The sequence below is a fragment of the Nyctibius grandis genome, chromosome 10, assembly GCF_013368605.1.
Source record: "Nyctibius grandis isolate bNycGra1 chromosome 10, bNycGra1.pri, whole genome shotgun sequence".
Classification (NCBI taxonomy): Eukaryota; Metazoa; Chordata; class Aves; order Nyctibiiformes; family Nyctibiidae; genus Nyctibius; species Nyctibius grandis.
The window spans coordinates 34549178-34576526 of NC_090667.1; the positions used below are offsets into that span (position 1 = coordinate 34549178).

The 27349-nt window shown below is 52.0% G+C and overlaps 1 protein-coding gene across 1 annotated transcript in view; it reads right to left on the bottom strand.

Annotated features, from left to right (window-relative positions):
* SRGAP3 (SLIT-ROBO Rho GTPase activating protein 3) overlaps positions 1–27349 on the bottom strand; it is a 91375-nt gene that overhangs the window by 39965 nt on the left and 24061 nt on the right. Inside the window, exons 2-3 of the mRNA XM_068408482.1 lie at positions 9905–10097; positions 7707–7869 (exon numbers count right to left, since the gene is read on the bottom strand). Of these exons, the coding sequence (XP_068264583.1) occupies positions 7707–7869; positions 9905–10097 (356 nt within the window). The remainder of the gene's footprint in view (positions 1–7706; positions 7870–9904; positions 10098–27349) is intronic.

Sequence of the window (27349 nt, forward strand, 5' to 3'; positions counted from 1 at the left end):
CCTGTGACAGTGAAGTTTAAAAGTAAACTGGCATTTTGATTTCCTTTAATTTTCTACAAATCCTTAACAAAATAAAATGTGTGATTACCAACACGAACACACACAGTACAGCAAATCCTCACGCTGTTTCAGAATTGCTGCATTTTCATTTGAGGTCGATGTTTGTCCGCGGATCACCCAACTTGGGTTTCAGAGACCATGATGAGGAACATCACACAGTTTTATTTATTTACCCTGCAAACACACAGGGATGAGTCTGGAGCGACAGACAATCTCGCTGTGCCCTTCCACTGCAGTACTTCCCTCCAGCCCACGCTCAGCTGTGCAGATCTAACACGTAACGCCCTCCCCCACGCTGGGGGCTCGTTTCAGTTAAGACTGGCAGAGTGCACCAAAGCTGGGCCTGCTTCGTAGCCAGAAGAGTGTTTTATAGCTTGACTTTGCCTATTTTTCCACAAAACCTGCGCTGCTGGCTGTGGGTAAGCGTCTGCTGCGCTCTCCACGCAGAGCTGGCTCTGGGTTAGTGCTACAGTAACTCCCACGTTACTTAAACTGTACAGCATTCTCCAGGCATACAGTATCACTTGTCCATCTATCTGGATTTGATAGATTTAATTAAAGATACTGGCTGCTGTACTTGCAATTCCCAATCAGCTTTGGTATCTCAGAACGCAGATGATCAGGGCTGCCCAGCCCCAGCGCTTCAGGCTTTGGGTTCACCCTGACCACGACCCGCTCTCCTCGATTTGCCTTTGGTAGCTCATTTTCTGACCCAGTCAAACCAAAGCCTCTCTCAAAAAGGACATTACATTATAAAACAGCTACACCACAGTTACATAATAAAGTTTCCAATTTCACAACCACAACAGCCAAAGTTCGGCAAGCTCAGGAGAAAGCTCACGGCGAGCGTAAAAACTCATGGCATCCTCCTCCCTCCACCCCCCTGGTCTGCTGAAACCCAACTATCAGTTTGTATTTTCACTCTTCTCACCAGGCAGGATGAAGCAGCGCCGGTCGCCTGCCTCCTCCAGCACGAACGTGGCATTTCACAGGAGAGGCCACAGCTCGGGGAGCTGCTGAACCTTTGAGCTTGGCTGCAGATCGAGTCGGCTCCCACCCACAAATCCAGCGGTCGGATGCTACTGCAGATGTGTGTGCACTGCTTTCCTGCCTCCCTTGTAATTACACCCCACATCTCTGTAGAATCTTCTTGGCTGGGAAACATTTATTATAGCTTGAAGATGTGTTTAAACTAAGTATAGACACCGCCCTCTCCTCCCTGAAAAAAAACCCTCAAACCAAAAAAACGAGCAGTTTCTTCCAGATTTCCTCAAATAACTCCACGCATTTTTGTGCCCACAGGGAAAACAACATCCCGTCAGCTTCCTGGCTGGGTGGCTAAAGAAGCCCACGACACAGAAAGGTCTTCTAGTTAAAGCTAACTGGACAACCTACATACTCGGAAAGTTTAACCTTAGGTTATTAAAAGTTAGAACTGAATGCAAAGGGTGAGGCAAAGAATAAAAGCCATGACTGATGCACGCTGCTCCTATTCACATGTGTGTGAGGTGCCAAGAAGATGCCAATGACCAGCAGGTGCTAAGTGCCCCCAGACATCTGGAAACCTCGTCTGCTGGAAGCCCCCGTCCCTCTCCCCTCCCACCAACACCGGCGGTCACCAACTGGTCTCAAAAATCTCACTGTGGCTTGCTAATGAGCGAGAGACCTATTAAAAGCACGCACCCCTCACAGATACATCCAGAAGAGGAGTTATTTAAGTCAGGGTCTACAAATGGGGGTCTCGGAGCCCGGAGGCCCCAAGCCTGCAGGAGGTCAGAGCCGCACGTAACCCCTCCAGCTGACCCCACTCCCCGAACCGAGCCTTCCCAAAGCAGACGGAGGAGGACGGGCTTGTGGTGGAGCAATGGCCCAAAGTCAGCCGCAGCTCCTGCCTCTGCCCCAGGCTTCCTGCGCGGCGCAGGGCAAGTCCACAAAGCCGTAATTTTCAATCCTAATTTTAGACTCCTAAATAGAGCAACAAAAAAAGGCCCAGTTGTCAGCAGTGTGCCGTCCCCACGAGTCACACCGACACAGGGGGACCGCAGGTGGGTCTGCATTTAAAGACCCATTTGCTTATAGACACTACACACCAAACGCCCTGGATCCTGCTGCTGAGACCAAAGTGGTCTCTGGCACCATCAAAAGTCTCTGGGCATCCAAGAGGGCAGCGTCCCACCTCGTGATGCTGGAGCCTCTTCCAAAGGCAGGCAGGCAGCTGAAGGACTCGCCTCTCCTCCGAGCTTGCTGCCTCCCCTTTTCATAACAGAGAAATGACATTTGTGTGTTTATGGGAGACAACACCAAAATGCCTTTCCAATTCCCTAGTACCATCCACAAAACCCAAACCCCGATTTAGCCCCTTGCTTTATGCCTTCCATTCCTACTAAAAAACCACAGTTGCTTGCTGGGATGGCTTCAGTTTAACAGGTTTATTAAAATTCCTGCCGTTGCAAACAAAGTAAGGGGGAGAAGCAATACAGACTGCTGGCAGCGAAGAATACTTATTTTAAAGACAAAGAGAAGAACTCTCTTCCAGACAGACACCGCTTCTTCATTAAATCTCCATCCAGGGCACTGCAGGATGGGGCATAATTAAATTCACTGTCACGGAACGTAATTAAATCTCACACTGGGGAATAACGCCGCACGGTTATTTCGGACACAGCAATGCTCTGTCTCAAACATATAATTTCCTGTATTCCACACTCGGAAGAAGCAGCAGATTTCTTTCCTTCTGCCGCAGCAGGAGGTAAAAGGGGAGATGACACCTGCCTGGCCAAGGGGCCGGCGATGTGTCCCTCACCCAGGTCTTCCCTCTGCCAGGAGGTGCTGTGAGATTTCATGGTGACGGAGACCCACCGTGACAGCAGATCGAGTCAGCTCTCTGCAGTGACACATCCCAGCGTCCCCGTTTATTGCCTGCCTGTTAGCAACACTAACGCTTGCCGTGCTGGTCTCCTCCTGCGCCAGGAACGTGACTCACACTGGAAGCTCCAGGGAAATTTGCCCAGTTGAGTTTTCCTCCTCTCCTTCCCTCGTTAGCAGGGCTGGCCTGTCTGCCAGAGCACGCAGGATTCCTGAGGACTCCTCGGCCCATTTCTAACCCTGCTGACCACCTGCCCCAAAGGCACCCGCAGCCATTTAACCAGCCGCACCGGGGCATTTCGGTGGCAAACAGCTGCGTTTCTCTTCCAGCCTGGGTACACAGAAATTTACTACCCTGCTTTGGAGAACAGCAGTTTCTGTGCAGCAAGACGCCGTACCCACTGGAGGACAATTGCCCTTTGTCGCTGCAACGATCACCAGTCGGTGCAACAAGTAAATGATATCGTTACTGGGTCTTTTTATTAAAATGCTGGGGCACATTTAATATCCCCGTGGGCTCCTCGTTCACTGGAACAGCCAGCAGCAGAACAACGCCCCGCCTCGGGGTCGCTAATGAAAGAGCTGGCCTTGGGTCTCCAGGCTCCAACAAACTCCAACTATGAAAATTGCCACATTTATATCGTGGCTTCAGCCCAGAGGGTCACAGACGCAGGGCCAGGCGTCAGGAGAACACCCGATCTACCCTGCTGTCCCTGCCCTCCCATCACCCACCCCGATGGGATGCAGTTGGCACTTGTGATTGTCGCAATAGGTTAAATACTGGATTCTGAAGCTCTGCCAGGAGAAGAAAGATGCACAGTTTGTTGAACTGCTGGGATAAAATACAAGTGGGGGGGTGGATTATAGCTGTGTACAATTACACAGCTTCGGTGCGCAGGGGTTCAGCTGAACAATGAGTTCAGAGGACGAGCCAAATCATACCCTCGCGTAGCCAGATCACCAAAGCCAGGAATTCCTGTATTCCACATCTGGGAAGGGCAGAAAAGAAGGGGAAGAGAGAAAACAAATCACTGGATGGGAACAACTGCCCACGTTGTAACACAAGAACTATCAAAGCCCAAATCCAGGTTTGAGTCCCATTTTGTAAATAGTTCCTGCGGCTCACAGGCACCCTCCAAAGCTGTCCTGTCACCAAACGCAGCCACAGCAGGGACCCCAGCTCGGACCCCAGCCTGCAAAAAACAGTCAAGAAACGTAATCCAGCTTCTCCTCTATCTTTGAGGATCCCCTTACGCCTCCTGGAAGCCCTGTTCCCGAGGCCAGTGCAAGCCGTCACTGACCTCAGCTGAGGCGAGGCCAGACCTGGAGTTGGCTCAGTTGAGTGTCTCCAACTCAAACACCAAAAGCTCAATCCCCACTGGCTCCTACCTCCCCCCTCTCCTGGATCTGGGGAAGCCAAAGCTTTCCTGGCCGGCCACAGCGACCGGCGTGTCCGAGCGACGCGCGGCCGAGCGCCAGGGCCCGTACGCTGCCGGTCAGCGGGAGGGCAGAACACTTCGGTGGAGACGGACAAAACACAACGGCCCCGTTCCCCGATGAACGGCCCCCGCCGCTGCCAAGGGAAGCCGAGGGCAGAGGCAGCCCAGCACCCGGCATCTTTCTTGGCAGATGATCACCGCACGGATCAATTGCTTCTCAATTACGCACATCCTCGTACCCCAGATCGTCGGTCCCTGCTGCTCTGCCGAGCCTGTTTACATTTACATAATGAAAGCACAAAACACAAAACCTTCCAGTTCCCCTGTGTACCCGCAGCATGTCACAACCCATTAATAAACTCTGGATGGGAGGAATTAAAAGTGACATCTCTGGAAAAAAAATGTTACCCTAATTTACCATCAAAGAGCAATCTACAACAAACCCGAGCAGCTGAACCACAACTGCGGGCGCCTTTAACCCTTCCGGAGCCGGCTTCTCTGCCCAAGGGCCCAGTGTCCACGGGAGAAGGGCTTCAGGCCCTTCACTCAGCACACTCAGAACCAGACCGGACAGAACAGGGACAGACACCTCCTCCGAGCAGTCTCGTGCCAGCTGCAAGGCTGGACCGGGTGTTTAAAAAGCCTTCTCCCAGGACGCTCACACTCCCACACACGCCTAAGGCTCTCACCAAGCACTGCTGCAGGGTGGGAAGTGCAGCCCCACATCCCCGTTTGGGCACAGTGTGCAACAGGTTAAGAAAAATAAATAACCTGAATCTCCCCAAAAGTGCCGGCCTCCATACCCACACTAAGGGCAAATGATGACACAAAACAAACCTCTTCCATGATTTAGCCGAGCATTATTTCCAGGGACACGTGAGTCCTGCTACAATTTAAACCTCAAGGGACAGATGCAAGTGAAACCACAGATCCCCACATCTCCATTGTAAAACCTCCTCGTGATTAAAAGCAGGTGGGGGCCTTGGCAGGCTGCAGATGGAGTCAGCACCGCTCCACCTCTCCTGGCAGGAGATGGGGGAGGGAGAGACACAGGGCAACTATTTCTATAGAATACAAGCACTGTGTAAGTTTAAATTTAAATTCAAAGAGAAGGAGGGAGGGAGAGACAGAGGAAAACACAAACACAAAGAAATAGTTCTGCTGAATGGATGAAATACTTTATCATCTTGTCCTGGATTGACTTACTACAAGAAAAACACTTCACACACTCCATTTATGCCCTTGTTTGAACATTGACTGGACTTGTCCTATGGTTCAAAATGAGATACACCACTCACAGACCTAGGATAGTCTTAATATACATCTCAAAACCGGGTTCAAAGTCAAATGCAAATGGGAGGGAGATTTTGAGACTGACTTCGAACTGAACTAACCAAAATATCCCAAATCTGTCCAATTTCTGGAGGCCCGAAGGACAGGAAAAGGGATGATGTCCTGGATCAGAGCAGCAAATCCAAACCTCATGTTGCAGTTTCACTTCTAGGTCAGATCTATAAACTAGAGGAAACTGGCCATAAAAATATCCCATTAAATTTACTCTCCAGCTGGGCTAAGACAACCTCTGATTTGAGAGCCCTTCTCCTGCTGGGAGAGGCAAGCATCCCCCCGGGCTCACGCCGCTCACTACCTGCACTCCTCCAGCTACCCCGCTGAAAACAAGCAATAAAGATCAAGAAAAACCTAAGAGCCATAAAAGCAGGCGAAAGGTCCACCCAGCCCAGCAGGGTGTCCCCGAGGGTGGCCACTAGCAAACGCCCAGAAGAGAAGCAGCAGGAGAGGCCGGTGACGAGCCGCTGGGCTGCACCTCCCGAGCCCAAAGCTGCACGGGCAGCGGGGCCGGTGCTGACAGGGAACACTCCTTCACATCTGTCCCACTGCCTGGGCCCTCAGGGTACATGGCTGGCTTCCAAAAACATGGTATGAAGCAGCAAACATGTAGCATTACCCATAATATTGCAAACGTAATATAACATATATAGTATTAATGATGCTAAAAGTCTTTCCCTTTTACCTTCTTCTGCCCCACGCCTGCTGACTGCCCATGGCTTACGTTAGCAGGCACGACATGGTCCTCAGTCCTACTCGCCTCCTACAAACTGCTGTGACTTTTCATGCTCTTACAACATTACATACTGGTCCTGGTCCACCGGACTGCGAGATTCCTGCAAGTCCTTGATGCTCATTTTTAATTTGGCTACCATTAATAATTCTGTATCATCAGCAGACTTTGTCATCTTACTATTCAGCCTTTTCTCCAAATAATTTATTAGGAACTCCACTGAAATTCTCCTTCCCTTTGATCCCTGTCTTTCAACCGACCATTAGTCCAGAAAACAATCACTCCTTGTCCTTCAACAGCTTCTTTCTTTAAGAACTCCAGCGAGGGACCTTTTCCAAAGCCAGCAGGACACTGCAGGCACCGTGCCAACTTCTGCACATGATCACTGGCTCCTGGAAATACCTCTGCTAGATGTAGGAGGCACGACTCTTCTCCTAAGGAAGCCACGCTGACTCCTCTCTTGTACCTGCCTACATGCCTGTCATTCTGCTCTTTACTAAAGTTTCTCCCAACAAGTCTGTGTTTAAAGTCAGGTTGTTGATCCATCCTCTGAAGCCCTCCAGGAGTCTAAAAAAAAGTCATGCTTTCCACCTTTCATTTCCCTGGCACTGTCGCCAGTTTAAGCACCAGGTCACACCTCACTGCTAGTCACTTGACTGTTTATATCTCAGTTTCTTTAAAATTCTTGGATAAATATTAACTGGAAAGATGATAGGTGATAGTCCCTTGCACAGGTTTGCTCTGCAACATCTAATGACAATCCAGTTGGATAAGGTTCCTCAGGCTGGTAACACCACCACCCCCCCCCAAGAAAATCTCTAGTCTAAGCTTTTCCATAACAAGTACCAAGAAGAAGCCAGCGGGCCTTTGGCTGTTACCTCGTGGCCTCTTTGCCCTCACCCATCCATCCCCCGCCACACCCCGTGGCAGGTTTCTTCCTTGTGATTTTGGAGAAGTTTTTGTCAGCTTTATGGCCTTAGGAAGTTGTCTCTGAGAACTGTATTTGGTCTGCCTTACTAGGGTTTTACATTTTCGCTGTCCAGAGTTCAAACTAGTTTTCTCATTAAGAAGAGACGTGCACTTCTTACAAAGCCTTGTTACCTTTCTCTGCTTTTTAACAATGTCGGGTTTTTTGTACCTCTTTAGACTTTTTTTGGGGGGGGCACGGTTATGTAGAAGTCCGCAGTGAGCTTCTTTTTCAGACTGAAATGCAAGGTTGGATCCTCACTGAGCAGAGCCTCCGTCACTGCTTTGGTTGTTACCTTTTTGAAGAGCCTGATGACATCCTCGCTGATCTGCGACAGCCGGACGATGACATTGTTCATGAAGATGTCGTTGAGGGTGGCGTGATCTCTGCTCTCTCGCCGCGTCTGCGTCAGAACCAGGTACCAGCAGTTCACAGGGGAAAGCAGGTGCTGATCCTTCCTAGGGAATTGTAAAAACAAAAAAATCAAAGCGGTCGAGTGAACGAGTCAAAAAGGCACGTAAGCTCCAAACGACTGTCAGCATATTAACGCTGCCTTCCTCCACCGCACGCATCTGCTAGGGTCTGTGGTGCCCCCAGAGCAAAGCCGTGAGCTCCTCTGGGCTGCCTCCGGCCCCAGACACCGCTGCAGCACCCGCCGCAGCATCCCCTGCTGCCACCACCCCTCTCCCCCCCTCCCCAGGGCCGGCACCCCCAGCTCCGAGCCCCGGCACGCTCAGCTCATGGGAGAGGCACACGCACACGAGGAGCCTGCGTGGGCTCCGGCTCTGAACAAGGGCACCTTCCCGAGCCCATCCTGGCCAGTTCCTTCCCCAGGAGACACGACACAGCACCAGCCCAGCACCACACAACTGACCAGCAACAGCCAGATGCAAAAAGGACAGAGAGCAGCTGAATGGCGATTCATTTTCAGCAGACTTTTGCACAAGACAACAGTAAAGCCTTGCTCACTAGAGAGCCCGAGTAAACAGATTAAATGGGATTTAGGAATATGGAATAAATAGGATTTAGTAATTTAACAGCAGAAATCACTGCTCTTGCAGCTGAAAACAGGGAAAAAAAATCACAAGGGGTTGGAGAAAGACTGTAAAGAGCCAGGGGCTAGCAAGGTTAAGTGCATCAGGCAGGCAAAACTCAGTTTTCTGGAAAAGGAGCTACACAGTGGCTGCAGTCTTTGGCCATTGAATTGAACGACACTAGTTTCATCTTGAGCAAAGGGCATAACCCCAGCTGAGAGACTATTTCACGGACAGCACTGTCAGACAAAGAGACAGAGACAAACGCTATGGCCAGGGGAGGCAAAGGTGGGGAACTCCAGCTGATGTGCTGCGAGGGAAGCAGCCAGGATGGGCACCTGCCTCGGTGCCCCGGGGCGCAGACCCTCCCGGCCACAGCTCGGGGGCACTGCTTGGCGCTGCCCAGCGAGACCCTGCGGCCCAAGAACCACCGGGGAGAGCCCGTCCTGGCAGGGAACACAACGAGCAGCACGGAGGAAAACCCTGACAGCTGCCAACACACACGTGTGGACGCTGAGCACCGTCCCGTGGAGCCCAGCCTGGCACCTCCGACCGGGCACATGCAGAGAGCAGGGACCAGCTCCTCCAGCAGCGATGGGACGGGGGCACCCGCTGGAGCCTTGAAGCCCCTGATGCCAACCAGCCAGCGCGACTGCACGAGCTGCGTGTCCTCACCACACAGCACAGTCACCTCCCGGATTAAATTCTGCCTCGAGCTTGTTTGGGTTTTTTTCCGGATCGTTTTTGGTTTCAGCCAAGCTTGGGAGTGTGGTTAAACTGAAAAGAGGCTGCGTCTGAAAACCTGCACACACTCACACACCGATGGATTTTATCATTTTCATCATCAGTTTGAGTTTCACACAATTCCAGCGTCCGGTTCATACTCTCTACTTCAAAGCTTTCTTTCAAAACATTTCCACTGCAGACTTGCCTAGCTTCAACACTGTACGGGCGCGTCCACAGAAAACATACATACTTCATTTTAAAACCTGCAATAAATTAGATTTCCAGAAACTGCTCCCAAGCCTCAGCCTGTAAGCAGGCCTGTGTGCCATGTGAAGCACTCAGACACGTACGGATGGGACTGCACGCAGCAACCAGGGTTTGTAAAACGGGCCTGCTGCTATTTGCACAAACGAGCAGCTGAATTCAGGGCTCCTAAAAAAAAAAAAAAATCGAGGGGCTTGACTCCTTCCTAGTCCCTGATTCATTTTCTTATTGCACCGCTCGAAGGAGCACACAGTCAGTCGAATGGGGCAGCGCGGGTCAGTAACGCTGTGGTGAAAGCCTTGGGAAAAGCCATTTCTAGCTCTTTTTGTGAGCCCCGCACGAGGTCACCACTGATGCTGTTCAGCCCACTCCACTTTCGGACCGTGCAGCTGCAAACCAACATCCAGCGTTCGAGCCAGCCTCTGGCCCACCCTTCTGCACCGTTCTGCCCCTGGAAACACCTGCTTACTTGAACTGGTGCTCTCTGGAGCTGCGTATCTTGGAGGAGAAGCGTTCAGCCAGTTTCTCCAGGCTCCGGGAGTACTCCAGCTCGATCTCAGCCTTCCTGCGGAAGAACTCCTGCAGGTCCTGCAGCAGCTGCAGGCGCGACTCCGACTGCTGCTCCAGACATTTGAACTGCTCCACCAGCTGGGTCCGGATTTCTGCGTGCACACAAGGGAGGCGGAGGAGAAAACACAACGTCAGCAAACACTGGCCAGGAGGGTTGTCCTGCCTCGTTTCAGAGCAAACCGCACTGCTAGAGCGGGCTCCCTCATGAGCCTCAGGTTTAATTCAAGCCTTGCTAAAGCCAACAGATTTTTTTTTTTTTCCAAGTGAGAGCTGAAGAATTTCATTCACTGGTCTCATACTAAAATCTTTGTCAAAATAAACATCGGTGTAAGTACACAGAGACCAATCCTCAGAGCTTTTCAATTGCCTTTTTGAAACGAGCAAATGATACTTCAATTTATCTAGTACGACCTGCAATCCTGTATCCTTTGCACATAAACCAACATATTATTTCTTGATCAGTGATCATCTGAACACCTACCGAACGGCTGGCCATGGCCTGAGGGAGCTGGCACTGTGAACACACTCCTCTCACCCACATCACCCAGCACAGCCGGGTTAACTGGCAAATCAAACTCATCTTTGGCTCAAAGGCTTAAAGCCTTTCAGACCCTCCAAACTCCAGCTCACCAAACACTACAGACTTCATCTGTGCCCACCAGCCGTGGGCAGCCTGGTCTCTGCACAGCACGGCCAGCTGCCTCCTGCGAGGAGCGAGCATCCCACAGCCACACCGACCTGTTCTCCAGTGCTCACCCTTATCTAGCGCTGCCCAGGCACAGGAATTCTGTTCAGCACATTCAAATTATTGGAAGACTGGTTTAATGTTTCTCCTCTTCACACGACAGAGTTGTGTGTATCCAACAGCACGTGGAAATGTCGCTGCCTACGTGACAGAAGGACTCAGCCTGTACTAAGAAGGAAGTGCTAAAATTGGTAAAGCTCCTTGGCAACAGGGCTAGACCTCACCCTTGGTTCCTCCTCCAAATTCAGCATGGCGAGATGACCAACGGCAACTTACCCGCGAGAGCCACAGCAAACTAAAAATACCTGCGCTTGGATCGCTGCATCGTACCTGGGAGCTCAGTGACCTGAACCAAGGCAATACAGCGGGGTCGTTCCAATGCATGAAATAGCCTTGAGTATGCATACGTACATATATACATATAAAAATAACTATATATATATAAACACAGGTGCACGCAGGGCAGGCTGGCCCTACCAGTCCCCCGCCAGCATCAGGCTGCCCCACAGCTTCGCAGCTACAGCAAGGTCCTGTCCAGACAATCATTACTCCATACTGGATGCTGAACTGATAAATTATTAAGTAACAATCATGCAAAGCACTGACTGAAATCACAAAAGATTATGGACAATTTCAAGCTCTTTAAATCTGTGAGGATCCCAAATAAAGGAGGTTAAAATTGCCGTTATAAGAATCTGATATTCTTCAATGTTCCTTCGTAGAACAACTATCGTGCGAGACTGAGCCACTCGCAGCCCGACAGGTGAGCTTGGAGAGCTGCAGGAACAAGGACACCTACAGCAATCTCATTAGTGGGTAATTTAACGATGGCAGTAATGGGACTGGAATCTGCAGGCTACGTGAAGGTCACCTAAAAACCAAAAGCTCCTTGGAAATAATGAACATTGAAAGCTCCAAAGTTATTCAGTCGCCTCACGTGGGATCCTCTGTGGGCACTGCTTTACAGCACCTCCTTTATGTTCTTGATGCTTCATGAGAGGGGAGCACAGTTCATAAAAACACATCTGAGGCTCATACACATCTGGGTGAGGGGCTCAACACACCGCACTTGGCCACCAGCAAAGCCACCCTCCGCTCCTGGAGCCTGCCTGGACAGCCGTGTAACCAACCCTGCGGCCGTCAAAGCACTCGGACTCGGTTCTGACCTCCATCCATCCACCTGCCAACACGAGGACGCTGGACACCGGGGCCAGAAGGGCCGTGGCCGTGGGCAGAGCAGGCAGGGTGACGGAGCGGGGATGCTCAGCACAGCTGCTGCCTCCACCCAGGCAGGGCTCCCCGGGGACTCGGGGCTTCTGCTGCACACCAACACCAGCCCTTGTCCACAGCTGAGCTGCAGAGCACCCCGAAATGACAGACAGCTCAACTACATAAGCAATGCCAGAAATATCCTTTGAAAAGAAAATTTATGGCTTGTAAAAGAATGGAGAAGAAGAAATTAAATTCTCATTGCAAATGAGGTCTCAAAATGACTGGTGTCAGAGCGTCTTGGTCCTCACTCTGGTGCAAAATAAGCAGTAACCTGTCCCTACGGTATCCAGCACCGTGCCAAAACACAGCGCTGCTCCTCCATCCCCGCTCCTTCACATCTGCACTCGTACATGGAAAACAGATCTGCTGCCCTTGCAATGGCCCTTTCTGCGGGGGAGGGAAGGGTGCTTCAATGCCACACAGCAATACCTACCCTGGCTTTGCCACAGAGGTGCACGAGAATGCCTGCAGAAGCTGAGGGGACTTCCAGAAAGCAGCAGCACTCTCATCACACCTGAAAGCCGGGCCAGGCCTTGGCAGCTGGCACTCACACAGCCGAGGCTTTACAGCACATCACGCGTGCGCAGCGCTGCGGCTTCGGTTCCCTCGGGGACGCTGCTCCTGGGGGCTCTGTGCTGTGCCAGAGCTGCGATGCCCCGGGGGATCAACAGGGGACGAGCACCTGCGCAGCCGTGGCTCCCGACAGCTCCCTCGCCTCCCACCCGGGCGGAGCGGGACAGCGATGGCACGCTGGTGTGTCACCCCCCGAGCACCCCGAATGCTTCCCGGGGCACGGCTACCGTGCTGCCTCGCACGCACCCTCCCCGTCACACAGCATCTCACTGGCACTAACTGGAGCTGAGGTGGCCAGGAGCAACCGCCTGGGAATTAAACCTCCTAAAAGCCCACTGCTGCGTTCCTACAGGATACGAAGGTACCAGTTTCATAACCAAGTGTTTTTAAAACCTTCACATTCCCCCGTCGACAAGAGTTTCCTTCCCACACAAGGTCAGTGGAAATTTCATTACATCCCACACGGATTTTACATTCCCACTCCTGCTGGTGCCAACACAGGACTTGCTTTACAGAGCTCTGCCTTCCTGAGCAAGTTTGATATAGATTTTTTTAAGAAAAAAAAAAAAAAAACACCACAAATTTGATCTCTAGTTCTCTTTTCATGGTGGATTACAACCCGAGGCGGTGTCCAGAACAGCTCTTAACAACCTTGACAATGCACAGACATACAAGGAATATCAATAAAGCTTCTCCAATCCTTTCAGTTTCCTACCTCTTCCTATTTTCCTCCAGATCTGAGCTACTGCTGCTCATTTGATCTTTTTATCTGGCACAAAGATTTCTCCTTGACTCTTACAGGGGTCGTTCAAGGCGGCTCAGACACCACCACCAAAGGCAGAGCCTCGCCGAGGCTCCCGCAGCTTTCACCACCCCCTGCTCGGTGTAACGGGAATCGGCAGGTTGTGCCCATCGGACCCCCCACCAGCATCCCTCACCATCAGCTCCCTCTCCCGCATTGTCCCACGTGTGCCAGCTCACCCCAGAGCCCTGGTGCCAAGGAGGGCTCCACGGTGGCACGTCGGTCCCACTGGCGGGGGAGGATGCTCTTGGGCATCCAGGCATCGGCACGACATATTTTGACCTTCGTCAACAGCATTTCTTTGTTTCCCCCACTCCTATAACGCGTCGCTTCAGCACTTCCACGTTTCCTCGCAGGAGTTCAGCCAGGGCAGCACCATCTCAGCGCGCAGAGGCCAAGGGCAGCCTCTCCAGACACGGACAGCCCGCTCGCCGTGACCCCAAAGCTGCTCAGCTACGAGCAGTCACACAAACAAACGGAGATGGCCACTGACCCCAGGAGCTGCTGCTGCATGTTAAACGGAAAGCATTTGCAGTAGAAACCAAAATGAAGGGCTGCTGGGATCGTTAATGCAAAGACAGAAGCAATAACAGAGAGAAGGACGTTCTCCAGCGCTCCGGAGGTCTCCGTGAGTCAGCCGCTGGCACCACAGCCCCCGACAGCGCCCGCATTGTCGCTCCCCTGCTTCCATAGTTACCTTGCTGCTCCTTTCAGTTAAAAGGAACTTGCCCTCCAGTAGCCTTTTCGGCTAATCATGAGAAAATACAGGCAGGCAGAAAAGCCTTTTTCCACCCTCCGTGCCTGCTGCCTAGGGAACGGGCAGAGGCACTCGCAGCACATCCATCCTCTCCAGCCCCGCCGGCGGAGCAGCCACCGTTCGCTGTTTGATCCCAGCACCCTCCATCTCCCCTCTCCCTCTGACCCAGCCTGCTCAGGCACCAGAGACAGAGCGTGGGGTCCCCAGCGCACCCAAACCCCCCAGGCCTCTGCCCACGCCTGATGGGCGCCAGCCGACAACCCAGACCGAAACCCGCCCCGTCTTTACCAGCACTGCGAGCCCTTCTCTGGCCAGCAGCACCAGCACGAGCTGCACCCGTCCCGTCCATCAGGGGGGGATTAACTGGCCTTTAATTATAACCTTCAACCAAGTGCCAATTATGTTTTCCACATCAGACAAATATCTCTTCAGCAGCTGACCCCAAAACCTTAAACTCTGCAAGGCAGAGCTAGAAAGCAGAGGACACTCAGGGGAAGAGATCACTAATTGTGTTTCTGTAATTGGAGGGAGGGGAGTCATCTCCCAGCCCCTGACTGATGTGCCTCGCGGAGAGCTTTTAGAAAGGACTGTCCCAGGGGAGCTGGACACAGGCCCTGCCTCTGCCCCGCTGCTACCTGGCCAAACGGCTGCTCTGTGTCTCAAATAACTGGCACTGAGAAACCCCCGGGCGAGTGTTTTATCCCAAATGACCCGAGTCAGTGGGCACAGGCTGGCGGAGCAGGGCAGCACCTCCGAAGGGCGCCTGGAGAGGAGGGGCTGGCTTTGGCTGTTAGAGAGAAGGGGGCAGCTGGAAAGGAGAGGCCCAGGTTTGGACTGCGAACGCTCCTGCTTGCCTCCCTCTTCCCCAAAGCTCCGGCACGAGCCCCTCTGAGCCCAGGGAACACCGTCCACGCTCATCCTGACCTCCATGGTTGCCCGCTTCCCCATAACTGTTACCGAGAAGTTGCAGCAATAGCAGAACTGCTTCTGCTCACGGCTGAAGAAACGTGTCCAGGAGACACTGCTACACGGTGGCAGGCTGGTACATCACACAGCCTTGGCAGGTCCTTATTTACACCAAATAAAAATAATCTGGCAAACTAGAAGGAAATGGGGTGCCTCCAAGGGCATCAGTAACAAGTTACTCAGTGAAAGCTAAAGGTTTCTCAAAGAAATGACCCTTTCTTGAGGAAGCCAGCCTTCCCCTTCGGGTTTTGTAACGTTGGGCGCTGTTCCTCCTCCGATACAACAAGATTTACAGCCGCCCAGGCAGGGTTTTCTCTCAGGCATCAGCCTCCGCGGTGTCAGCGTGAAGGCAGCGCTCGGTGTCAACGGGGAAGTGTGTTGCACAAAGTACCAGAGAAATCTCTGGGGAGAGGTATTGGTCGCTTCCTTAATATAAGCCTCATCTCCCAAACAGTCTGATTGTCACCAGCCCTCGGGTTGGAAACCGACGGTCACCGGTGTCACTGTGTGACAGAGCAAAGCCAAGGCACCTCCCCAAACTTTTTCAAGACTTCAGAAAAGCGTTGTTTGGGCTGGTGTTGACATCTCAGCCAGCACATCAGGGTAAGTCTCATTTTTTCCTCTCCTAGGCTGCTCACCTCATCCATTCTCCAGCGAGGACAACGCTGGCAGCCGTGCACAGGGCCCAAGGACAATTACGCGCACCCAAATAGCATACCTCTGACAGCACGGGTGATGCAGTGTTTTACAAAGAACGAAATTATTTGGGATAAACCGTGGCCAACTTGAGCACTCCTATTAGAAGTAACATGCTTATGTGGAGAGGTCAAGATGAAGACAGCACACTCAGCTCTAGCTCATTACTAACATGCCGCTCGTTCAACCAGTTCCACCCTCAGCTCGCTGAACGATATTTTCCATATGGGCTCATTTTTTAAATATAACAATTAAACTCTAGAGGAATGCCACTAGATGAGTGCAACTTTAATCAGTGGCATTCCTTATTATTATTATTATTCACCAATTCCTTGTGTCCTCACACAGTTCACATATTCTCCTGGGCAGGAGAACCTCTGAACTTCAGGCATTTACAAACACCATGTTGAAATCCCAGCCCCAGCTGCAACGGTGACAAAACTCCCACCAGCCTCAGCAGAGCTGGGATTTCATCCTTTGGCAGCACATGGAGTGAGTGAGACAATCTCGTTCTCCGGCAGTTATTTTGCAAGTCACCCCCCTTCCAGTAACCCCTGGCTCCAATACTTCTTCCCTCAAATGCTAAGGGCCAAGCTCCTTAACTGGAGTATTACTGTGTCCAGCTCCGGGGTCCTCAGTACAGGAAAGACATGGACCTGTTGCAACAGGTCCAGGAGGCCACAAAATTGATCCGAGGGTTGGAGCACCTCTGCCATGAGGAAAGGCTGAGAGAGTTGGGGCTGTTCAGCCTGGAGAAGAGAAGGCTCTGGGGAGACCTTATGGTGGCCTTTCTATGCTTAAAGGGGGCCTACAAGAAAGATGGGGACAGTCTTTATAGGAGGGCCTGTCATGATAGGACAAGTGGCCAATGGTTTTAAACTAAAAGAGGGGAGATTTAGACTAGGTGTAAGGAGAAATGTTTTACAGTGAGGGTGGTGGAACACTGGCACAGGTTGCCCAGAGAGGTGGTAGATGCCCCACCCCTGGGAACATTCGAGGTCAGGTTGGACGGGGCTCTGGGCAACCTGATGTAGTTGAAGATGCCCCTGCTTATTGCAGGGGGGTTGGACTAGATGACCTTTAAAGATCCCTTCCAACCCAAACCATTCTATGATTCTATAAACTGGCATCAACCATAGTGGAAACCAACGCCAGCAGATGTACGGTGCTGGTTACTTTCTTCATAAACAGTAAAACATCTTAAAAAAAAAAATGAAGTAAGTTTGAGCCAAGCAACCGCAAGCTAAGCGGCAGAAGGCGTGATGGTTCACAGCTACGTTCACTTTTGCTCATCCCATCGCAGGTCAAAGCACCACGAGATGAACAGCGGCACTTCTTGCTGCCGTACCCTCAACACGACACTCGCAGCCCAGCGCCGTGGCTTTACAAGCCCCCGCACACTCACTCCAGCAACAAAGACTCCGTTTGGTCGCAGCACCCTGGCTGGGCCGGAGCCACGGCTCGGGGGTTGCTGAGCTCTGCCCAGAACGATGCCACCAGCTGAGCTCCCAGGCGGGCAGCCTCGGGCAGCCGTTCCTCCAACATACGTTTCACCCCGCTGATTTGTGACAAGTGAGAAGATACGCTTGGCAACAAAAGCCATTATTTTCCTCACAACTGGGATCAGACCCAACAGTTTATTGCAAATATAGCATGGCAAGTTGGGCTTGGAGGAGAATCCAACTCTTCTACAAATATGGAATGCACTAGGAAGGGCATTTGATTCCCAGTTTCTCTTATTTCCCCCTTCAGACTATTCATGTGCCGTCTTCACTAAAAGTCCAGCCCCCTTCCCCACAGAATTACCTCTTATGTATCTTCTGGTGCTTTGTCACCCTGTTTTTCACCAGTACGCACCGTTTCCCTTGGCAGAGCCCTCGCCACCCATCTAACGCACCGCTAGCCTGGATTCACTACTGAAGTGCCAAGCGGGCCGTGACACCAGCCAAACCCACCTGCCCCGGGCCAGCCCCGACAGCGGCCAGAGCCCCCCGAGGCGCGATGCTCAGGGAGCTGGGCTCAGCCTCCACCACAGCCACGTGTGTATGAGGACAAGCAGGGCGCAGCCCCGAGAGCCCACGCGGTACGACGTGCCCACGGGACACTCCCACTCCCCATCTGCCCGTCTCACCCCGCTCCACAGCCAGCTCCCACCGCTGACGTGGTCCAGTGGCAGCAGAGGGGATGAAGGGACAGAATCACAGAATCAATGAGGTTGGAAGAGCCCTCTGGGATCATCGAGTCCAACCATTGCCCTGACACCACCATGGCAACTAGACCAGGGCACTAAGTGCCATGTCCAGGCTTTTCTCAAACTCCTCCAGAGATGGTGACTCCACCACCTCCCTGGGCAGCCCCTTCCAATGGCTAATGACCCTTGCTGAGAAGAAATGCTTCCTAATGTCCAACCTGACCCTCCCCTGGCCAAGCTTGAGGCTGTGTCCTCTTGTCCTATCGCTGGTTGCCTGGGAGAAGAGGACGTGCTGCCAGAGGAGCATCCAGCTCGCCATGGCTGAATCGGAGTCAAGGCTTCGGCAGGTCCCAACAGTGACACTGTTCAGCTCAAACAGCCAAGGAGCTACACGGACCATGGCCTGGAGCATCCCCAACGCAGAGCTGCCAGCCATGCCTCCTCCTTCCTGCCCGCCACCTCCCAGCACCAGCCTGGGGGCACCCCTGGGGCGGCGAACGCCTGCCAAAGCTTCAGGGGAGGAACAGAGCACACAGCCCAAAGCAAGCAAACAAGCCTCCCTCCTTCCCTTGTCTGTCATTATTAATAACCCTGGCTAGAAAAAGACAAGAGATTTGGCTCTTTGTAAAACAAAGAGCCAGACAAGCCTTTTATCCAGAACTAGACGTTTTGGATTTAAGAAAAAAAGAGAAAAAACAATTCTCTCAAGTCTGAAAACGACTCATGTGGCATTGGCTTTTTTCACACGGTTTTTCCATGGGCTTCTTTTATCCCCAGCCTAAGGGATCCATCAGGAGCCAGCCCAGCCAAAGGCACTTCCACCAAACAGTCCCGCTTGTGCCCTCGCCCCCACCCTGAGCCCTCGCACCGTCACCCCCCGGGGCTGTAAGGTCACCTCCTGATTGGTGACTACTAAAAAAGGAAGTGACAGTGTAAGAAACTAGACCTTGAACTGAGTGACTTCTTCCCTCCTGGGAAACCCCTGCCCTGGAGGGAGGGCGGGCCTGGGGCAGCATCCCCCAAGAGGAGACGCAGGGTTTGGAGGCCCCGACCAGCAGCTCGGGGCAGCCCGGCTTAGGGAAACCCCACCTTCGTTTTGCTGCTAATCAGGCCGGTTCCTGGAGCGGAAGCTGAGGCACGGGCAGCGTTACCCTTATCACGACATCGGTTTGCTCCGTTATCCCAGTATGAACAAGCTTTACACCCCCCTACGCAACCCCTGGTCAGAAGGGTTCAGCGAGGCATTTGTGCTTTCCCTGGCAGAGGAGCCAATGCCCCCGCACGGGGACGACACGCAGCAGCCTTCTGCAAAGCAACACCAGCCGAACAGCCCACCGGTGTGACGCCCCAGCTCTCTCAGAGGCACCACAACATGAAACACCACCAGTGGTGAAGGACCTGCCAGCCAGGTCAGCCTCTTCCTCCCACAGCCTCCCCAGCAGCCTGCAGAAACCAGACCAAGAGCCCTGAGAGACCAGAGCAGATACCAGCACAGTGGTGTGGAGGAACGTCAAGAGCTGGAGGAAGCACCAGAGTCATTGCTCGTGGCCACCTTGCTCCCCACTCCTCCTCTCCAGGCCACGGGATTCATGCTGGGGTTTGTGGTAGAAAGCAGCCATGGGGAAAGAGGAGAGACGTGGAGGTGGATGCCAGAGCAGAAGAGCTGTCCCACCTCCTTTCCTCCGCCAGCACAGCGTACAACTGAAGGGAGGATTCAAGCCATACAACACAACGTGCAGCTGCTCCAGGCCTTAACACAGCACCTACGTGGGACCTAACAGAGAAGAGACCTTCCACTGAGGTGTGTTTGAACCCCAACGGGTCAGACCACCCGATTTGGAGATTTATGGCAACGCCTCCTTGCAAAGGGGGCTCTCCCAGCTCACAGCACTGGTGTGGCTGCTCTGCTCTGAAGGCAACACTCTGCAGCCTCTCCCAGCTCCATACCAGCTGGCAAAGAAACCCTTCCTCCCCACCTCTTGTTCTTTTAAAACGGAGCACAGACAAGTCACCCTACAGCACCCAGCCCTCTTCTCAGCAAACCACTGTAGCAAGTGCAGCAGGTTAGGCCAGATTTAAGACAACACTGGTAATTTTTTTATTATTATTTTTTCACATTGATATTTAAAATGCAAATGAAAAAATCATAAAATTTCAAAACCAAACTGAACAGTTTTTTGCTGTTACACTTTCACACGAATTAGGACGGCATCCTTCGTGACAAAACAGCTGTAGGAGCAGAACCAACGGATCAGAAAGAGGTTATGTCTAGTTAGAGCTAACAGCTATTTCCATCGCCCTGTTCTCCGGCACTTCAGAGGGGGGAATTCCATCGCACCAGAAACGATACACCAGAACTCACTTATCTTTCAAGGTCACGAAGTATCTTCCTAGATGACAAACAAACCTACTCCCACAAAATAATTAAAGACAAAACTTTCCACAGATGAAGACTGTCTGACAGCAAATACAATGATGCGTTGCAATGATGTTAAATTTAAAAACAGAAACAGAACTTCAAGCCACACACGCGCCCCAGATGGGAGGGAGCCGACCCTGCCCAGACACCGACGGGTGTTTGTGCCCTCGGCCGCAGCGTCCCCGCGCTCGGGAACACCGACCGCAGCAGAGCGCGGCCGCCTCCCCGCCTGCCCTCGGCGTGAACAAGGTGTCGTCAGGGGATGCCGCGGTCCTGCCTCCCTGAGAGCAAGGAGAAGGCGAACCCGCTGCCAGGGGAAAGGCCCCGCTCGGGGGAGGAAAGGCTGCCATGCCGTGGAAGCGAGATGGACAGCAGAAGGGGTGCCAGGAGCAGTACGTCCTGTGCTACCTGGCTGCTAGGTTTGTCACAGACAAAAAGCTCTTCTGATATTGCCCACTGACTCTAACTATTAGCTAAGGGAAATTACTTGGAAAAAAAAAATTAAAAAGCTGAACTCCAGAGTCAAAACACCTTTTCCTAATAAGAAGAACAAGTCCAAGGGTGGACAAAAACCTCCCAGATAAGTCCATAAGCAGAACTGGTCCTCAAGTGAATGTATTGCACATTTTTCCATGGGGCGTCAGCAGCTCTCGCACGCTGTCTAAATGCCAGCCCCTAATGAATTCAATGTGCTGACGACTGCACTGTTTTCTAAAGAGCTTGGCAAGATGTTCAGCATTATTAGAGAAGAGAGGAAAAACAGAGCGGAATTTAGTCATTTAATACCCTTCTTCCAATAACTGAAGAAACATCCCGGTCCCACAGAGGTAACTCCAGACACTTCCGTCAGAAGCAGGATGATGACACAGGAAGGACTGACGGGGAGAACGGCCAAGTCCACACGTCTGAACCCAAACTTCCCATCGGAAACATTTGGGGGTTAGAGCTGTGTTCAGACACACGCAGGGTCCTGTGTTTTCACTAGTCCCTCGAGAAAAAGCCATTTTTGTCCTGCCCCCAGCAGAGACTCGTCACTCAGAGCTTCGCCCCAAGCCCGAGCGATCCCAGGTTAGCGGTGATGCTGAGGGCCGGGGCAGGCTGGACCACGACCTCACACACAATTTAGGATCATGGATCCCACCTTCCCAACTCCTCCCTGTTGGGGTGTCCTTGGCACAGACCTGCACCGGTTCAGCAAGCAGCAGTCTCCAGCAGCCCGGAGGGGTCACGCTCCTCACACAGCTCTGACACCGCTGGTTTTGCAACTGATGGTTACTGCAAAAAGGAAGGTTAAAATGGTGCAATGACTCCACTTTTGTCTGACTGAGAGCAACACCGAGGAAGTAAATCTCATTTACTCCCCGGATACACACCGTTGTCGGGGCTACACAGCCCTGTATTGATTACACTGATACACTGGGAGGGATAATTTATAGGACTGGAGGTGGAACAACCCAAGGAAATACTTAACAACATAAGACTTTGGGGTGGTTTGGTTGGTTTGGGTTGGTTTGTTTGTGTTGTTTTTAAACAAGCCAAACTTCTACCAGGCCAACGACACCGGCTCTGGGGGAAGAGGTCAGTTCCAAGCCTCCAGCATCCCGACGCTCCTGGCAATCCTCTGCTGCCCGGGTCTTTTGGGGGACCCCCCGCCTCCACCAGCACCTTGTGCACCACAGCCCAAGTCAGCTCATCCCCAACCGCTTCCTAAGTAGGAACAGGCTGAGAAAGAGGGAAAGCACAACAGCTGGCTGCCCTGGGTTTGTTCCTCTTCTATTCTTTCTTGTTGGGAATACAAGAAAGATGCAAGAAATCCGTAAGAACTGGTTAAAGCATTAAAAAGAGCGAGCCAAACAGATCTGTTGCTGTGTTTGTTCGAGATTTAAGAGGAACAAGAGGAAGCCTCACAAAACCAGATGGTGGTTTTTTCCCCAGAGCAAACAGATCCCTGGCAGCCCTCCTGGGCAGCCGCAGCAGCCCCCGGGGCTGGCCGTGCCCCTCTCCCCAGCACTCAGCGCTGGGCATTGTCTCTGTGGGATCGGATGGAGAAAGTCTTTCATACGCTGAATGCCCCTGAATGACGTAAGGGGAGCTTTGTGTTTTGGGGCTATTAAGATGCAAAGGGGAATGCATTCAGAGAGAGAGCGAGCTGTGCAAGAATGTGAATCAGCCCTGAGTCACTGGAATGGAATAAAGGAGAAGATCATTAAATGGTTCACGCCAGCACCTCCCATTCCTTAATCCAGACACAGAAAGATTTCACAGATCATTAAGAGAGTGGAGCTTTACAGTCAGTTACTAGAGTGAGCCCTGGGTATCCACACGAGCTACCCAACTTCTTACACAGCAGTAACAGGATAAAATATTAGACACAGAAGTCAGATCAGATTATCCAGCAGTGCCTTCTGGCCTGAAAAAATTTGTGCATTCATGGATCCGCTGAACCAATTATCTTCTGCGCTAATGCTTTACACCTCTACAGACATTAAAAATACATATTAATTCCTTAAAGAGCTTTTCATCTAACTTCTCAAAGCATCCTATACATTGTAATCATATAAGCCTCAAAACCTCGGAGAAAGAGGGGAGAATTAGCACACTAATTTTACAAATAGGTTAAAAAAAGTCTGTCCTTGGACTTCTCTGCCACTGTTCTGTCCCTCACCATGACATTCTGTAGTGGAAATGAGCTTGAACTTCACTCTAAGGCCAAACTGCTTACAGTCTGTGAGGGACACAAAAAATAACAAGTGAAAACGAACTGCAAAACAGTAGACTCAAATTTAGGAGAGTGGAGCAATCGGCATGTCTGACAACGGCAGTTGCCCAATTTCTTGGTTTAATGTTCCTAAAAATATCACGGGCAACAGGCTGCCAGAGCCTGCACCCACCACCGACGTGCCCAGCGCGATGCCAGCGCGTGCCCTGCCTACATCCCTTCCTCTGGCCATGGAGGGAGACCTGTGCCCTGGTCCTGCTGCTCTGCGGGGATCCAACCATCCCGCTGCAGAGGCTGAGCTGAGTACAGCACACTGCAAACGAGGGAGATACAAGGCAGGGAAAGGCAACCTGCAAACCACATCAGAGGGAAGGTTCAAGCAACCCTGAAGTGCCAAGAAGCCTGAGAAGGGCTGCCCAGGAGAAGGTTAACTGTCACACTGTGTAACCCATCACCAGAGCACTCCAGGTTCCTGGTACGAGAAATTCTCGGGGAGATGACTTCTACACCCTCTGTACTTGCCTCTCCACACAACCCCTCCCTCTCAGTGGGTGGAGCACCGCACCACACATACCTAAGGCTGCCTAACACCTCCAGTTACAAGTAAGAGAATGAATGAGTGAGAGTACATACAAACACCCCACATACATGCTCCCTATAAATACTAACAAATTGCACAAGAGACCAATTGTCTGTGGATGCCTTGCGCGTGAGATCACAGCCCATCCAGACCCCAAGCACCAACAACTTTTCCTTAGGGCACCAAAGCGTTTCCCCATTTAAAGTTTCGACATCCCCTGACCTGTCAAGGGCTGAAGACTGGAGTGCAACTGGCCAGGTTCACATCCTGAACCCACTGGGGCACGGGGACCCTGCCTGCACACACCAGGGAGGAGAGACCAGCAGGAGCAACGCCAAGGACAGGGCAGACCCATCCTCAGCAGCTCCCCAGATCACCCCGAGGCTTTCCAGCTACGACCAGTAACTCCGAAGACAACGCGATGCTCCCCACTGAGGCGGCTGTGGTAGGCTCACCCAGCCTCTGCTACATGGGAACTGCAATTAACCGCTGCGGTTAATTACGTTACAGCACGAAACAGCCGGGCTGAGGGTAAGCGCAGCGTGCTCTGCCTGCTGCCTCCATCAGCACACGGCCGAGGAGAGGCTCAGCTGCTGCCAGGGAACGGCCGGTGCTGTTCGCTCCAAAGCCTCTGCCCCAGAGGAATCAGCCAAACGTCAGCCCAAGGCTCACACTCCTCTGCACTCTTCCTCCTCTCCCAGAAAAGCACAATATTGGAACAGCAAGGGAAAACTATGCCGTGACCTATGAAAGTACATTGTCCATCCTCAGATCCAGCCAGCTTGGAAACTGCAGAAAGGAAGCGCAAAGATAAGGAGGAATTTCACTTTTCGGTGCCTCTGAGAGGCGAGAACCAGACATAGGAGAGGGCGGGGAGAGACCTGCTTTGGGCTTTGTAAAACCCAACGAAATGTGGCTGTGGGCTGGGGCCCCAGTGTCCTCAGATCCTCATCCCAGGGGAACAGCCACCACACGTTCACGTGCACGGGGGACAGCAGAGCCTGCTCCCTGCCAGAGGTGGGTCGAGCCCTGACTGCCAGGCGAAAGCAGAGCCCCCTCGTATCCCCGACCGCAGCTCGGGGCAGCCATTCACGTCAGGGGCAGCCAAAGGACATCTCACATGCCAAATATGGCCCACAGGCCTGCCAAGCACAACCTTTATCACAGAGCTGCAGTTAACAGATGACTGATGGCTCTTGATCCAAGCCAGCAGACCCTTTAAACAAAGGGAAGAGTTTCCTCCAGAATGGGCGGCCAGCACAGACTGCAGCACTGCACTCTGGAGTAGTTTAATATTTGATGAGACTGTTTTGCTCTCAAAATTGGGCCAGGTTTGGGTGCCTATTCTCATACGCTGGTCTATTTTTAACAGAATTCAGTTTTAGAGTGAAGAGGAGACCTGCTGTACCTTACTGTTGCACTGCAGAAGGGCCACGTGGATATTCAGAAGCTAAAGAAAGTGCGGTGGAGAAACCAACAGCTGTGGGGAGACGTTCTCCAAAGGGCTTTCCATACCAGGCAGGATCCAGCCAAATACTTCACAACTTCATGATGAACTCATCATCTACGACAGAGCTGGAGCATGTTTCAGGCTGCAGACAGCTCAGCTCAACTCGAGGCTAATAACATGCATCGCGTCGGGATCGCTGGATTGTGCAGCTGCCACCCACAAAGCAGAGATAACCGCCCTCGCCTGCTTCAGTTCTGTAAGAGTCATCTCACCCTCTGGTATGAAGTGATCACGTTACTCCCTTCAAAGGAAGGAAAACGAGCATAAAGCATATTGTCTCCTCTCACCATCTTCCCCAGCTCACAGGCGTTATTTATCGGTGGGCACAGAACTAGATGGCTATAGATAAACAATACCCATGAAAACATAAAAATAGCCCGTTGTAGTATCAGGGTGTTAAATTCCCACGCAGGAAATAAGAAAGGGCATCAGTGCTACAAAGGTACTCGGGCAGCTCGCGAGAGGAAGGAAGTCAGCAGGCGAACGCAACTGACGGGCACCAACGTACGTGGTGTTTCCCTGAAGCACCATCTGAACAAAGTGCTCCCCAGCAGCTACAGCTCTGGCTAAAATCAGCTGTCGCTGCAGGTGTCTGTCACTTCCAGAAAATAATCCCTCAAATATTTCACTTTATTCCCTTGGCATGCACATAGCCAGAATTTCCACAGTGCTCTCTGGAGGACTCTCCTGCCATGCTTGCCTTTAGCACACCTGCAAGGCAGACAACATCTGCATGTAAGCATTCCTTCTGTCAAGGCACTGCTTAAAAAAGCAAATGCCTTCCTTCTTTTCTGCTCACATTCAGATATGCAGAATTCTCTGATTCTTTGAATTCATATTCCTTTATACAAGGCAAAAATACGGGGCTTTCAGGTTGACCAAGGTACCAATCGCAGAACAACGTTTGCTTACAAAAAAAAATGCCATCCTAGCAGGGTGAAGCAAATGAAGATTTTCATTTGTTTGTTTATTTAAACTTCTGCCTACCCAAAAGCAGATCTGACGCCTGTTCAAAACTCCTGCACGGTGTCCACTGGCATGTGCCACCACCCGACCCACCCCGTGAGCCCATGTTCCCACCTCAGCTGTCCACGGTGGCCTGGGTGACGGTGGGACACCCTCGGGGACACCCTCGGGCAGCCTGCGCCCTTCGTGGGGATTTGCAGCCTTGTTGGAGCCTCAGGCTACGGACACGTCTGCCTGCCCTGTACAGCCCTGCTGTCACACGTCCCTTCTTTGCTCTGAGACTGTGAGACTGCACCTAACATCCAAAATACATCAGGAAAAAAGCAAGCCCAGGAACTCCCATATTATTTATTTCAACTGCTGGCTGCTTGCACATAAATGTCATGCTGATGCTCGTCCACGCAGCCCCATAGGTGACCGTGGGGATATGCTGGCTGGAAGCCAGAGAAGAGCCCAGTCCTCTGCATGCGACGGAGCTGCTGTCTGTTTTTTTAATAGATTCCTCCTGAAGCAGATTGCTAATTGCTCCTGATTTTTGCTCTTCTAAAATAAGCTTAGACTGCAATCTGCATAGATGTTGCAGAAAGACTAATGAACCACCCACCTGAAATTCAAACGTTAGCAGAACCCCCAGGGAAGGCAGGCATGAAGGCAGGCACCAGCAACCCTGGCTACGCCACTGCCGCCCCGCGCCCCTCGGTCGTCAGACGCGAACCCCTGTTTGTCAGGAATTATTAGAGGATCCCACATCCCACTTTATTTACTCAGGTCAGACGTGCAGCAGGGAACAGCCCTGTAGGCACCTCCTCAATTCCACAGTTACCTGGACCTCCGCTGCCTCGCTCGTTAGGTGTTAGTCTGCGTGAGCGTGGGTGCAGCTGAGCACGTCCTGAGGGTGGTCAGACCCAAAACTTTGCATCTCTCAATAACAGCACACATAGCTAGTTACTATAGATTTTCTGTCTTAAAACTCTGTTAAATTAAGGGTTTATCTACTGCTGTGAACTCTCCCTCCAGAGCAGTGGAAATACAGCTGTAGAAGCATCACTGCACTAGCGCACGCGAGCCCACGTGAATCTGCGTGAGCTCCCTTCCACCACCTGCAGAACTGAAGCAAACTCTGAGTCACCATTTCGGTTTTTTCATTA